This window comes from Peromyscus leucopus, chromosome 16_21, assembly GCF_004664715.2.
Source record: "Peromyscus leucopus breed LL Stock chromosome 16_21, UCI_PerLeu_2.1, whole genome shotgun sequence".
NCBI lineage: Eukaryota > Metazoa > Chordata > Mammalia > Rodentia > Cricetidae > Peromyscus > Peromyscus leucopus.
Window position 1 is genome coordinate 25,401,923 of NC_051084.1, and position 15,140 is coordinate 25,417,062.

At 44.3% G+C, this 15,140-nt stretch overlaps 1 protein-coding gene across 2 annotated transcripts; it reads right to left on the minus strand.

The window, feature by feature from the left end:
* Nucleotides 1–510: 510 nt before the first annotated feature.
* Mrln (myoregulin) lies at nucleotides 511–15,140 on the minus strand. 2 transcript variants are annotated; one of them, XM_028877207.2, is made up of 3 exons: nucleotides 14,744–15,140; nucleotides 2,108–2,220; nucleotides 511–745 (listed from the first exon to the last, which is right to left on the minus strand). In XM_028877207.2, the coding sequence occupies exon 3, from the start codon at nucleotides 724–726 to the stop codon at nucleotides 586–588; it is 141 nt and encodes a 46-aa protein (XP_028733040.1). In that variant the 5' UTR covers nucleotides 727–745; nucleotides 2,108–2,220; nucleotides 14,744–15,140; the 3' UTR covers nucleotides 511–585. The 2 variants fall into 2 exon arrangements, with proteins under 2 accessions (XP_028733040.1, XP_037055789.1); XM_037199894.1 differs by lacking the exon at nucleotides 14,744–15,140 and adding an exon at nucleotides 3,113–3,208.

A 15,140-nucleotide genomic window follows, 5' to 3' on the forward strand; every position in this document is an offset into this window, starting at 1 on the left:
GGGAGCCCTAGAGGAGCACACCCAAAGCCATCCTCCGGCTCTAGGCACAAGCATGGATTCACTCATTGCCCCCACACATGCACAACCCCCTAAATAGATGGTATACACCCTTAAAAAGTCAACTTCTCTACCAGCTTTACTCTAAGTAACAATGACATTCAAAGAAAAAAAAAATTAATGTTGTATTCCTTTTTTGGGGGGAGGTGAGACAAGGTCTCTCTCTATAGCCTTGGTTGTCCTGGAACTCACTCTGTAGACCAGGCTGGCCTTGAACTCACAGAGATCCACCTGCCTTTCCCTCCCGAGTGCTGGGATTAAAGGTATGTGCTACCATTCCTAGACACTGTTTTATTCTTAATAGTGTGAAAGTTCCACAAAAAGAAATCCCACTTCAATTTATGTGAATCTTATTTGTAAACCATAAAGAACTAAGAAACTCATTATATTGTGTTCAATCTAAAGTCTAGTTTCTAGAATAAATTGGTGATGTCACCAGCTTAATGCCACTCATCACATTAAAATGTAGATCTTTATTCACTGGGATTTCGTTGGAAACGTACACATGGAGTAAAGAAAGTCGGGTTTTTAGGAAGTTATAACGACATATATAATGGACATTAAGTCAACAAACAAAACAAATAGAATTTTCAGAAGTCGCCCCAGAATTTCATCTTCCAGGCTTTGGGGTGAAGTAGTAGAAATTAATATCCAGTTTTTACCACTCATTTTTGGGTCTTCTTGCTCCCTAAAAAATAGAAAGAGGACAATCAGCATCCTGCAGTACATATGTACATGCCTTATTTCTTTAGTGAAGCCTTACAGCGGATGCTCTACCTATCTGTAGTCAACCAGTGAACTAAAATATTTTTTCTCCTACTCACTTTGGAGACTTTATGTCATAGCCACTGGTTTTTGTTATTGTTGTAAGATTTAAGATTTAACTTTTCAAAATTTATGCATGTCTGTGTTTAGGTATGTGCACGTGAGTGCAGTCCCTTCAGGGCCGGAAGGGGATTTGGATCCCCTGTAGCTGGGGTTATAGACAGTTGGGGACCATTTGATTTAGTTCTGAGTACTGAACTGGGGTCCCCTGAAAGAGCACCCCTGCATCCATCATCTCTCCAGCCCCAGCCATGAGTTGTTCTTCTGGATGCCAAACTTGCCTTTCTCTCTGCAAGGAATGGGTCGCGAGACTTCCATAATGAGCATTCTCTTTTTATGCTATCTAACTCGCTAACTGGGATTCCCACGAGAGAAGCAGATGGGAGATGCAAATAGTGGAAACATCCTTCAAAAATGAATGGCACAGGGCCTTTCTGATTTCGGGAACTTTCCTCCAGACCTCTCTCGTGTGTTCTGGCCACCGAGTAGAATACCATCATGTTTCTTTCCCTCCACATCTCCGGGTTATAGAAACTTGTGCCTGTTTCGTTTTGTTTTGTATAGCTGGAATCTCAACCAGTGCTTACATGTGATTGGTTTTCCACACTGCAGGAACGTTTTAACTGAGCATCTAGTGGAGAGGTTAACACCATTCTTAACTTCCTTTCCAGAAAACAAGCAGGCAAATGAACCCGTTTCCAAGCCTTAAACTGAGACTTCTGTACACCCTCTCAAATGACCACAAATACCTTAACCGAGTGGCAAGATTTGCATGGTCAGCCATGTCATCGGTCACTTTTTCACTCAAAACTAAAAAGGGCAAGGTGAGGACTAAGGAGACAGATGAATGCTGAGCTCAAATCTCCTCCCACTTTGAGGAATCTTCATTGATTTCTGTTACAACTGGCTCCATTCTGCATTCTCACAGAAGGGAACATCTTATCAGAGTTAGGCAGCCGTCACTGGCAACAGTAAGCACCTGGAGTCTTTTCTTCACGCAACAATTTCTTTTGCCTGTGTTTCAGCCAAAGCGGGGGAGGGGCAAGAATGACGCACAGGTTGGTGAGGAACCTTCCCCTCCCTCCCATAGCCTGAGCCTTCAGCCTGGGTGTCCTCAGTCAGGGCTCCCTTGGAGGCCTTTCCATTCTTCCCAAAATCAGAAAAGAAAGAGTAATAGGTGGGTGCTTGAGAGACAGAGGGATGGCGAGAGAGACTCGTTTCTCACCTGAGATCCTCGGGTAGTGGCAGGCAGCTCAGCTCTACCCTCCAACTCTCCTCTCCTGCTCTCGCTGGACCAGGGTGCTGCGGGCACAGGTGATCTCCTAGCAACCTCGGTTCCTGTGTCAAAGCACATGGAAGGTTTAATTGGACTCCAAAGTGGTTCGGCAAACAGAGTCGCAGTCGCCTGCATTGGAAATTGCTATAGGATGTTAAAGAACACAGGGAGGAGTCCAGGCGGTGGTAGTGCACGCCTTTAATCCCAGGGGCAGAACTCTGTGAGTTCAAGGCCAGCCTGGTCTACAGAGTAAGATCCAGGACAGGCTTCAAAGCTACACAAAGAAACCCTGTCTCAAGAAGAAGAAGACAGGGAGGATGTTGAAGACGGGAGAAGAGGACATCTTAATTATATTTTAAGACAGAATTGGGTGGCTTAGAAACTGAAAACTTAATAGAAATATTAAGCCAAACTGAAGGATTTCCCTTGTAGGGCAAACATCCACCACACTTTCTAAGGAAATAAATCCCTTGAAGTTATAGTTGAACAAATACAATCTCCATGTAAGAGACCATAGCTTACAAGATTACAGGGTTGATTTTTAAATATTATAAATTTTACAAAGTAAAAAATAGGAAGGTGGACTTATAACAAACAAACAAATGGCTGTAAAATATGGCCACTGCACCTTCAACCATTTAATTATCCTTTGCATACTTTATGTCTTGAATATTAAGACACTGTACTCAACATTGCTCACTGCGGCGGGGGGGGGGGGGGGGTCCTGCCCCAATCATCATATCCCAGCTCTCCAATAAGCTATTTCTCTGTACAGGTTGAGTTACCTCTTTTCAAAAGTTATTGGGACCAGTGAATTCTCATATTTCTTTCTCTTCAGATTTTGAATCTTTTTATAGACACGATATATGTTGGGTGTGGGCTCTGAGTCTACACCCAAAGTTCATTCATGTTTCAATATATAGCACCTATAAACAGTGCTCTTAGCATACCCACCCTTTTATTGCAACCCAGCCCGTCAGAATCAGACTTGGAATCTTCCAGTTTGGGGGCCTGACAGGAAGTTTGAGAGCTTGGGGTGCAGGATCTCCATCTCGATTCCACATCCGGCAAATAGGTCAAGGTCAAGAGAAATAAATCACATATTTAACATTTTTAATGTGTTTTATAAGCAAATACATACAGGTGAATTTTAAATTATTTTAATTATATAAGATAAATTGGAAAATAAGATGGTAACTAAACTATTATTCAGCCATGGATAGAGCATAATATATCCATTAAAATGATGGTTAATATACACATGAAGTCATAGAAACACCACTTAGACGATGATGCTTAAATATTTTACAGTGGTCACAATACCCTGTATACTCTTTTTTGGGGGGTGGGGGTGGGGGGATGACAACCTGAGTGGATTTTTGTTTTTTTAATATTTATTTATTTATTTATTTATTTATTTATTTATTTATTTATTTATTTATTTATCTATTATCAGCTTGATTCAGCACAAATTCTTATCCTAATAGTGAAATGTTTCACTGAGGCTTGCCTAGTGATTGAGTAAAACCAAAACTTTTTATAAGCCACAGTCATCCTAGGGTTCCCCCTGCTATATAGCCTTCCTGGTTTGTAGCTAGAATTTTCCTGCCTTGCCCACAGTCAGGACAAATCTTTGTCATCCACCAGTCCCTCAGCCACTCAGACCCAACCAAGAAAACACAGAGACTTATTTTGCTTACAAACTGTATGGCCATGGCAGGCTTCTTGCTAAATGTTCTTATAGCTTAAGTTAATCCATTTCTATAAATCTATACCTTGCCACGTGGCTCGTGGCTTACCGGCATCTTTTCATGCTGCTTGTCAGGGTGGCAGCTGGCAGTGACTCTTTCTGTCTTCTTGTTCTTTTATTTCTCCTCTCTGTTAGTCCCGCCTATACTTCCTGCCTAGCCATGGGCCAATCAGTGTTTTATTTATTGACCAATCAGAGCAACTTGACAAACAGACCATCCCACAGCACAGCCAAGTGCAGACCATCTCAGACACCTGCACTCAGGCCCATGGTCCTAATCATCCTCTATGCGGACCTTCTGGGTAAAGCCACGAGGAACCCAAGAACGGGCTCCCACAGGACATACAGAACATCCCATAGCACTGTTTCTGTGGGTTGCAGTCTGATTGTTCTTTGCTTTATATCTAGTATCCACTTATGAGTGAGTACATACCATGTTTATACTCTTATGCATCCTACTCTTTGAGAGAACCACATGGCTTCCTTCAGAAAAGCATGTATCCACATGATCTTCATAGCACCTTTAACTTGGAGACAATACAAATGCCTAGTCCATGGACAAGTGCCACGTCCATGCATGGCTTCTAGGGCCTTGGACCTGACTGGGCAGTAAGGGAATGAAGAGAAAACAGATACGGACACAAACACAGACAAGCTGTGATCAGGTGGTCTGGGTTCTTTGCTGGAGAAACCACAGCATTCCAGAAACTCAGGGTATCTATATGGAGTGGAGAAGAGAGGTGGGGTCATTACAGACAGATAGACAAGGAGGAGGGGTTACTGCATACAGACAGACAAGGAAGCAGGGTTATGGTATACAGCTGAATCAAGGGGACAGGTTTAACAAATTGCAGTAAGGGCACTCTGTAGGGGACCAGTCTTCATGCTCTAAACATCCAGGGAGAGAAAGCTGCAGCAAACAGTCTGCACACACTATCACCATCCACACACAGAGCACATACCATTGTCCCCTAAGCCTCACTCCAGGGGAGAAGGCTTTGCTATTTTCCTCATGGGTCTGAGGCTCTCAGGTCCTTGACATGGCTATGCCCATGTTGACAGTATGCATTCCCTCAGGACTTCACTCACTCAGGGCTTTCTGTGCTCCCTACAACTAGGGTGGCAGAGATAAATGGTGGGTGGCATAGACATGAAATGGAATGTCATACCACAATGACAATTAAACTACAGTGATAGACAAGACTAGGATGAACCTTCAAAGACAAAATCGGACCTCACAAAGCAAGGCACAAGAGCAAACACTCAGTGTCAGCACTTTTACCCAAGGTAGAGAGTTTGGGCACCATGCCCAGTTGAGGAGTATGTGTGTGGTCAATAATGGCTGAAAGGGTAAATATGAAGAAAGGAATGGATCCTGAGTTAATGTTCTCCTTGCCGCAACAACGTATGTTGTAGAAGATTATTCTAAGGTGCGTTAGTTACCTTTGTCTATGTTGCATTTGTTTAACTCTGTGAAGCTGTCTTACTTTGCCTGTCTAAAACACCTGATTGGTCTAATAAAGAACTGAACGGCCAATAGCAAGGCAGGAGAAGGGATAGGCGGGGCTGGCAGGCAGAGAGAATATATAAAAGGAGAAATCTGGGAGGAAAAAGAAGTAGCCAGAGGAGGACTCCAGGGGACAGTCACCCAGCTACACAGCAAGCCACAGAGCAAGAGTAAGGTTTACAGAAGTAAGAGAACAGGAAAAGCCCAGAGGCAAAAGGTAGATGGGATAATTTAAAGTTAAGAAAAGCTGGCTAGAAACAAGCCAAGCTAAGGCCAGGCATTCATAATTAAGAATAAGCCTCTGTGTGTGATTTATTTGGGAGCTGTGTAGTGGGTTCCCCAAAAGAGTATAAATAAACGACAAACATACATGACAAGAAGCAACATAAGGGAGTGGGTTTTATTAGAACTCATGGTTGGAGGGGATACAGTCCATCATGGTAAGGCAGGAGCATGAAATAGCTGGTCATACTGTAACTGAAGTCAAGAAGCAAAGAGACATGTATACTGGTCCTCAACTCATTTTCTCCTTTGAATTCAGTCTGTGACCATCCCTATTCTGGGTTGGTCTTCTCTCTTCATTAAACCTCTTTGAAAGCATTTTAAAAAATATGCCCAGGGTGCGTCTCCAGGTAGTTCCAAATACACTCACGTTAACAGTCAAGATCACCCATCACAGGGCAGAGGTAAAGAAGAGGGATGGGAAGAGTTTCTAGCCAGGTTTCCTTTCTTGTCAGTACACTCACGATCACTTTTAAATGATTTGGTTATCCCATACAGAGAGCATGGTATGGGTAGATCATAAGTTTGAGGCTAGCTTGGGCTACATAGAAGGCTCCAGGCCAGCCTGAGCTATATAGCTAGACCTTTTCTCAAAAACACAAAAAGATAAAAAAAAAAAAACAAATAAAAATCATACACACACCACCCCCACACACACATAATAAAAGGAAATAAGGAAACCCTGTGCATATGAGTTTTGTGTGCACCCTTCTGTATTTAAGTGGACTTCATAATTGAAGTATTGAGGGGGGAAAAGGCAATACACACAAAAGGTCAGCATATCTATGCTTAGTTGGAAGGCCCATGGGTGATTCCCATCTTTCAGCTGTTTCCATTTCTCAGGTCCATTTAGGCAGAAGGCTATTGCTCCTACAATCTTAGGTAACCAGAAAAAGTAATTTCGCTGGCAGCCTTCTTCCTGCTCTGTTAAATTAAAAGTAGTCCATATTGATTGATTTTGTTGAAACTATCACTATAGCAAACAGGAACAAAAAGAACATTAGTCAGTGAGATGCTCCCATGAAGATAGATCGATAAAATCACCGAGCAAACATGTTCCCATTTCATTCAAAACACCCACGACAAACAGGAACTTGGCCATGTCCTGTTTGGCTCTTCCCCTTGAGTCCAGATCTGAATCCCTGGTAGATACAAACTTGTTTGTCCCAGTATCAACTGTCAGCATGAACACACACACAGATTTTACTGTGGATTAAAATGCTGACTATCACAATCCTTTGATATCAATTTCTTTTTCTGCTTTGGGATATAATGAGTATTCCTGGGAGTAAGCTATTTAGTAGCATCAATTTTTCAGGAGAAAATACTTCCTAGTTGTTGTTTTTCAATCTGTGAGTTCCAGCAGAGTTTTTAACTTGCTGACTTGTTTGAAATTGATGTGTATTTTTGCTGCATGTCTTATCAACCTCTCCAGATCTTGTTCTTATCTCAAATGTATTTTAAAATCATAGGACAGGATCTTTGATTTCTGATATGACATTCAAGGTTATTTGGGGCCAAGTTTATTTTCTATAGAAGCACAAAAATAACCCACCCCCATCATGAACACTTCTGCTTGTCTTTTCCCCATTTTCAGAGGCCAAGGGGAGTTTGTGGAGCATCTGATAGACTGTTTTATTAAAAATTTAAGAGATAATAGATAACGGAGTCTTACAAACTATGAAGTTGTCCATTGACTCCATCAAAATATTGGCGCAAATAATGTAATCCCTTGCCAGGTTCATTTGTCTACTGGGCAGCTGGGCCAGTGGCATCCTCCAAAGAGAGTGAGGCGGATGGAAAGGGATGCTGGCTCCTGGTTCCCAACGATTAGTTTCTTCTCCTTCCTGCTGCTCCCAGCTTGCAAGCCCTTGCCTCAAAACCACAAATATCTGATTTTTATATGGAAATAATACTGATTCCTGGGACCCACAAGAAAAATATGTTTTCTAACTATTTTGGTCCCCCAGCAAAATAAGCAAACAAAAACCCTCTCTGACATAATAGCTTTTCTAGGTTACTCTTTTCATTCAATCATCACTTTCCCCTTCCTTAGTTGTGGACTTTGTTGTTGTTGTTATTGTTGTTGTTGTTGTTGTTAAGGCAAAGAACAGCACATGCTTGGAGTCTCTTTTACTACCAAAAGAAAAACACTTTTCCTTTGATTCAGTGAAGAGTCTTAAACACGCGAGTCACGGCTGCAAAAATATTTCTTTTTGATAAGGGCTTTCTAACCCTATTCTGCGTCTTCATCAACATCCTACGGCTAAGATAATACTCACCAAAGTTCCCTTGAGACACAAGTCGAAGAGTGAGAGCCCTGAGAAATGCCACTCTTGGGGCTGGGGATTTAGCTCAGTGGTAGAGCACTTGCCTAGCAAGCTCAAGGCTCTGGGTTCGGTCCTCAGCTCCGAAGGAAAAAAGAAAAGAGAGAGAAATGCCATTGCAGGAAACTTTGAGTGCCATTCCCTGAGGGTCTGCAGCGAGGTGGGCCCTTCCATGGACTCTGGAGAGCTGTGGGACACTAAATGGTCCATGGCTGCCAGCCTCCTGGGGTGGGTCCAGACATACCCAGGACACTAGCCTCCAGACTTCCCACTTTCATCTCCACCGACTGGGTCCCGCTTTCCGATGAGACATTGCTTCAGAAAGGGTCATAATTGCAGGGGAAACTGGTCAGACTAGATGACTCTAATAGCCACGTTCCTTGGCTGGAGCAGTTCCTCTCCATAAGTGTGAATGGCCTGTGGGACAGAGCGGTGCACTTGGAGCCTAACAGTCCTGAATTTTCCAGACTATCTTTACAGCAGTGAAGAGTTATTTGACTCACATTCAGGCAGTCTGCCCTCAACCAGTGGGACATGCCGAGACCACAGGTCACGGTCACGGCCTCACAATGAGGTCAGCTGCGAGTAAGTTGTTTTGTTTGGCTTCACGTCTCCTTGCAGTTCAGATCGGCCTTGGGCTCCAGTTGTAGCCCAGGCTGGCCTCAAACTGACAATCTTCCTGTACCTCCCAAGGGCTAGGATCATATGAGGAGGCCGCCAGATATTGTTTGTCATCTTGTTCGTCACCATTGTCCCTTACACCTGGAGGGCTTCCCTCCTGGGTCCTCTCCTGAACATTCATGAGACCTAGAGAATGACTATAGGCCATGGTGGTTGAAAGACCTGGGTTCAGACTGACGAGATTTGAGCTTCGTGTCCACCTCTTGCCGTGGGACCTCAGCCAGTGACACTGACCCCCTAGCATCAGCTAGCACTTCTGTAACCTGAGGTGGGAAGAGCATCTTCCTTGTAGGATGAAGAGAGAATGCAATGAATATTTGTGTCTAGGAAACAGACCCGATAGCAATAATTATTAGTTATAGCCTAGCACATTGCCCTTCAGCCAAACACTCACAGGCTCAGGACCAAAACACACAGAACTGCTCAGACTCTTCTCCACCTGGAGACGCAGCATGACTTCTTCTGTGCTCCATTCTAAGCTCAGGCAGAACTGATATTGCGTTTATCAGAAACATTTACCAAGCCATGGCTGTCACCTACATGACCCTAGAGTAGTGGGTCCAGGTTCCTAGAAGGTGGAGCCACTGTACTGATGATCCTGGGGAACAGGACCAACAGTCTGTGACACTAACTGGTTTTCAACAAGTGTTGACGTCATAACTGTGTTTAAAATAGACACCTACTTGGAAGACTTAATGGTCTTGTTCAGAAGAAAATCACAGTGGGAAAAACATAGACTACCTTTCTCAGAAAATCGTTTAAACAAGAAAAACTCCAAAGCTGAGTATGTTCAACTTGTCTTAATTTGGAAAGTGCTTGGCATTCTAGTGAGGGTTATGTTCACTAAGACTGTCTTTTTGAACTTGAGAAATCCAATGAAAATCTGTTAAGATGTTTTTGCTCTCTCTCTCTCTCTCTCTCTCTCTCTCTCTCTCTCTCTCTCTCTCTCTCTCTCTCTCTCATGCTTGCATGTACCTGGGAAACTGAATAAGGTTGTTGGCAGGACACAAACATTTGGCATGGGACTGTCAGGGCCTGCAATTCATTATATGGTACATTTGAGATTTGCAGCCACTAAGATCCCCAAATTCAAGTGGTCTGGGAATTCACTGGAAATGTATGCACTTTCAATAGTAAGTAGATTTCGTGGGTTCTATGAACTTCTGAACTGTCAGCTCAAGCTGTATTTTCTTGGCTAACTATGGCCCCATTCAAGGATGCCCAGAGTTGAATCATATCATAGAGAGGGACTTAATACAGAGCAAAGGTTTTGTTGAACCTTGGATAGGAGAAAACATGTATGAAAATAAAGGAAGTTCCTACGGCATTAAATTATTGCAGTCCTGATTGCTGTAGCCTGCTTACTGATTATGACATAATTTCAAGGTGATTTTCATCTTTTGAGCTAAGAAAAATAATTAGTACTGAAAGTATTAAAGAGATGCTGGCACCAGAATGCTATTTCATTTTTCATCATCCTTTCATTTGACACATGAGATCTTGAGAGGTACAGACTTGGTCAGGGTCACTGGTCATTGTTTTCAAAGCTGGAGCCACAACTGCCTAGCAACCTTTTGACATTTAAAGTAGTTGGTCTGTGTTTCACCAGAGTTCATTATTTGTAAAGAATCTGCGTTTGTCACCTACCCCCCTATCCCCCTGCCCCTGCGTTTTTTATTCAAGCCAACATATAACCAGAAAGCTCAATGTAATATAAAACAGGAGGGAAGACAGGAAATAATCTGGCAGGTCAGGGTCACACAACAAATCTGACAAAGCAAACTTCAACTAAAAACAAAGACATATTTGGCCACATTTGGGCAGTGAACACGAAGAAGGGAAAAAGAGGAGGATCTGGAGCTGGATGGAACTGGTTTAGATCCTGGCTGGCTCTGTAGTCTTTGCAAGAGGGATGTTCCTTTCTCTGGGAGAACAGAGAATAACGTCTGTCTTGAATGATTTCCTTCATCGCTAGCATGAACTGACCCTCCACACTTGCATGTTAGGCCCATGAAACACCAGCAGCTGCAAATTAACACTAGTCTTCTCTCAGTTGGAGAGACCAAAGCCCGGAGAGATCGATAGTCTCTCCAAGGTCATATACTGAACAAGCTGTGATGAGATTTGGAAAGAAATCTGTTTGGCACCAAGGCCATAGGCTTAACCGCTGTAGTTTCTCAGGACTGATAAAAACAAAAGCCAAGGACCCAGCATGCTGCGTGGTGCTCAGTAAATACTGAGATGAATCATCAGAATCAGAAAGCCAGCCTTTCTCAGTACCCAACCAGGAGAAGAGTGAGGGTATGGCTCAGGCGGACCTGTGGATAGAAAGCCCTAGGAGGGGCCAGGCGGTAGTGGTGGCGCACGCCTTTAATCCCAGCACTCAGGAGGCAGAGGCAGGTGAATCTCTGTGAGTTCAAGGCCAGCCTGGGCTACAGAGTGAGATCCAGGACAGGCACCAAAGCTACACAAGGGAAACTCCGTCTCAAAAAAAACCAAAGAGAGAGAGAGAGAGAGAGAGAGAGAGAGAGAGAGAGAGAGAGAGAGAGAGAGTGAGTGAGCCCTACAAGGGTGAAACCAATGGACACATGGTCAGCAAAGCCCTACTTTAGTTTGGTAGCACTTGGGAAGGACCACCTGACTGTCAGGTGCCGCCAGGGGGCAGAGGGGTTCCAGGACCTGGCTCTCACCACTCGGCCCATGCTTTTCCTTCCAAGCCATTTCTCTCCCTTTTCTTTCACCCATATGAATCATCATACCTCTCTTTTGATGGCATCATCATATCCCACACATGCCTCAGATGCTTGAATGTCAGCAGGCCCTCAGACAAACCCCTTTTGTACTCATGAATAAAAGTGTCCTCTTCCTCATCCACTACTGGGGCTCCTGTAGGGCTGGGGGTTTTTAGCCACTACATGCTCGCCACTAAGTAAGTTGTACACTGACCCTTAATTTCCATAGATATTGTTGAGTGGTATTAGAAACAGTCTGCAATCCAGATGGCCAAAATGTTATCATCCATTAAGTTCCCACCCTCTCCATGACTCACAGCCAGAGTGCCCTCTTACAAGGCCCAATGAAATGCCCTGAGCTTTGGTTGGATACTCTTGGTACCAGGCTTGGTAAGAGAGCCCCAGCGTGCAACAGGGCACCCACCAGCCACCCTTCAGGTGGGTTGAAGAAACAGGTATGGGAATTCGGATGGACTGGATGGTAGTGGTGGTGATGGGGGTGGGGGGAGGTGGGGACGGTGGGGGTGTCCTATGCAGAACTTAGCTGCCCACATGAATGTCATTCCTGGATTGGAAATGAGGAATGGAGAGTGGAGAATCCTTGAGCTTGAGTTCTCATAAAAGCACTTGGTAAAAGCTTTAGCTTGCTTCCATGGTTTGCTCATTTATAACAGCTCACTGTTGTTATAAAATGTTTTTTCAATATATATATATATTGAATATATAATATATATATGTTATATATAATATATGTTGGATATATATTATATATAATATATTGAATATATATAATATATAATTATATAGCTTCCAGTTTTTTTTTTTTTTTTTTGGTTTTTCGAGACAGGGTTTCTCTGTGTAGCTTTGCGCCTTTTCCTGGAACTCACTTGGTAGCCCAGGCTGGCCTTGAACTCACAGAGATCCTCATGCCTCTGCCTCCCGAGTGCTGGGATTAAAGGCGTGCGCCGCCGCCGCCGCCGCCGCCGCCGCCGCCGCCGCCGCCGCCGCCACCACCACCCGGCTGCTTCCAGATATTTAACTAAGAATGCAGAGGGCCTGGTTGGAGAACACCATTTCATGTTTAAATGAAACTATGGCTTCCTTCAGGACTGGCAACAATGTTGACTCTCAATTATTCTGGTGGCTACAGGGATGGTGAGGTGTATTTTTGTGTGCATGTATGCAGGGTGGGGGTACATGCATGGTTTGTGCACATGTATCAGTGTGCATGCTTATGTGTGCATGTATGTGTAGAAGCCAGATGTTAATATCAGGTGTCTTTTTTTTTTTTTTTTTTTTTAAACAAAGTCTCTCACTGAGCCCAGAACTCACTGATTGGCTAGGCTAGCTGTCCTGTGAACTCCGAGGATCTGCTTGTCTCCATGGTCTCTCTCAGCACTAGGTTTACAGGCTCGCACCACCAAACACCGTTCTTTTTGTTTTGTTTTAAATTGTCTGAATATGGGTGTTTGCCTGCAGGTACGTCTGTGCACCAAGGGTATGCCTAGAGTCCACGGAGGCCAGAGGAGGGCATTGGATTCCTAGAACTGAAGTCATAGATGGTTGTGAGCCACCATGTGGGTGCCAGGAACTGAACCTGGGTCTTTTTGTAAAAGAGAAGCAAATGGTTTTAACCACTGAGCCATTTCCAGCCTCCACACTCAACTTTTGTATAGACACTGGAGATCTCAGCTCAGGCCCCCATGCTTGTGTGCCAAGCACATGGCTATCATCTCCCATGCCCAGCAAGGTTTATCTTTAAGTCATTTTTTTCCTACGCTCATCAAGCCATTATGAAGATTATGATACTCACGTTGGGGGGGGTCCCCCAAAGTTCTGAATCACGAAGAAGCCCACTCTCTTATTGGAGTTACTCATAAAATAACCATTTTTTTTCTCCCACCACGTGAATGGCTCATGGGCGGTTCTGGCCCAGCACTGTGCCTTTACACAGCGGAAACGCAGTACGCCTTTTCATAGTATAAACGTACAGAGGAAAACACAAATCCCATCCTGCCTCCGGAGTCCCAACAATCTTCTGTTCTAGGCTGTGTCAGCAAAGAGTTCCATGGAAGTGCACATCAGGGGAACACAGGGAGATGCTGGTTGTCCCTAAGCAAGGGGTTTGGGGTGGGGCCACCCCACTATCTCTGATCCCAGCTGTAGCCTTACGTCTCGAGTTGTAAGCAAGATAGGATCTTCCCACTCGCTCACAACACGAGTGCAGCACACATTGTTCTGAAAACAAAGACATCAAGTGTGAGAAAGTTCAACACCAGCTTCTTCTTCAGACTAATATTTCCCTGTAAGCACGGTGTTTGGAGGCTCTGCAATTGAATTGGAAATGGTAGGTGATCCTGAAAACACATCGAGTGAAGGATTTTTAGGCAATATTAAAATAGTTGTCACTGTTCATGGCCAGTGATAGACATTATTAGCAGACACCCCAAACCCTGCAAGGTAAGTAACAATTTGCATTTCTTAAGTGGGGAAACTGAGGCCGAAAGGGGCTGAGTCCCTGTATTCAGTCTCACAATTGCCCTTACCTGGCCCACACTTGTGTCTTTCTAATTCATCACAATGCTTCTGGTAAGATTCTATCTGGACGTGCACACGTGCTCAGGAATGGAACTCATACAACCTCCACAGAGAGCTATGCTAGTGTATGGCTTCCCAGAAGGACTGTGTCGTCAGCTCTGCTCAGGAGGACTGGGCAAGCCATCCGGCTCTCTGAATTCCATGATCCTCCCTTGCCAGACAGCCAACACAGTGACCTACTTCACAGGCCTCTGAGAAGGAACCGTTACAAAGAGAGCTGCAAAGATAAAGCCCTTTGGTTATGAAACTAGTAAGCAGTGGGTCCATCCAACAAGACGGCCCTCTCTGCCCCAAACCTAGACCATGGAAAAACAGCAGGGCCTCATGCCTCCTCCAGCTCTCCCACATGGATTCCTGTAAGTGAAAACTCCCTTTGGAGGCCCTGGGATTCTATCTGGAGAGGCAACAGAGGAAGATGTGTCAAGCTGCAGCTCCATGCCTTAGCCAAGCCCTTTATATCCAGTATTATTAATAACCCACTTCTCCTGCCATTAGCCAAAGCTGAAACACAAGGAGTAGGCTTCTAATTCATTCATCTCTCCTATCAGGCTCATAAAACTTGGAGGGATGTTGAAATACGGGCAGTGGAAATCGGTTTTGTGAGTCTCAGCAGGCTTTACCATCCATTGTTTCCTATGAGAAGCAAACAAGAGTCCCACTAAGCTCTCCTATGGCGACACTACTTAAAAACACAAACCCAGCACTCACTGTTCAGGGGTTCAACGGGCCAAGTCCAAAAGTCACGGGGATGGTCGCTCTGCCTCTCAAAAACACCATATGCTCCTGGTGGATGCAGAGCTCACTGGGCTGATATTAATAACTGGCTTAGAGTGTGCGGCAGAAACATGAGCCAGTTTGTCATGGGAGGCGGCGAGGGGAAAGGAACTGACAGACACAGGTGGGATGGATTGTAACAAAAATATACTGACACAGAAGCTCAAGTACGTCGTTAGGCGGGGATGGCTTCCTCCACCATCGATGGGTCCCCATGTTGGCTGTTCTAAAATATTAACAAGCAACAAATATCTCCTTCATGCTGAAAGCACAAGGCTTGTCTAATGATGAACTACCCTTGCTCTTCCACAGTCCTTTTCTGTGGGGGTCT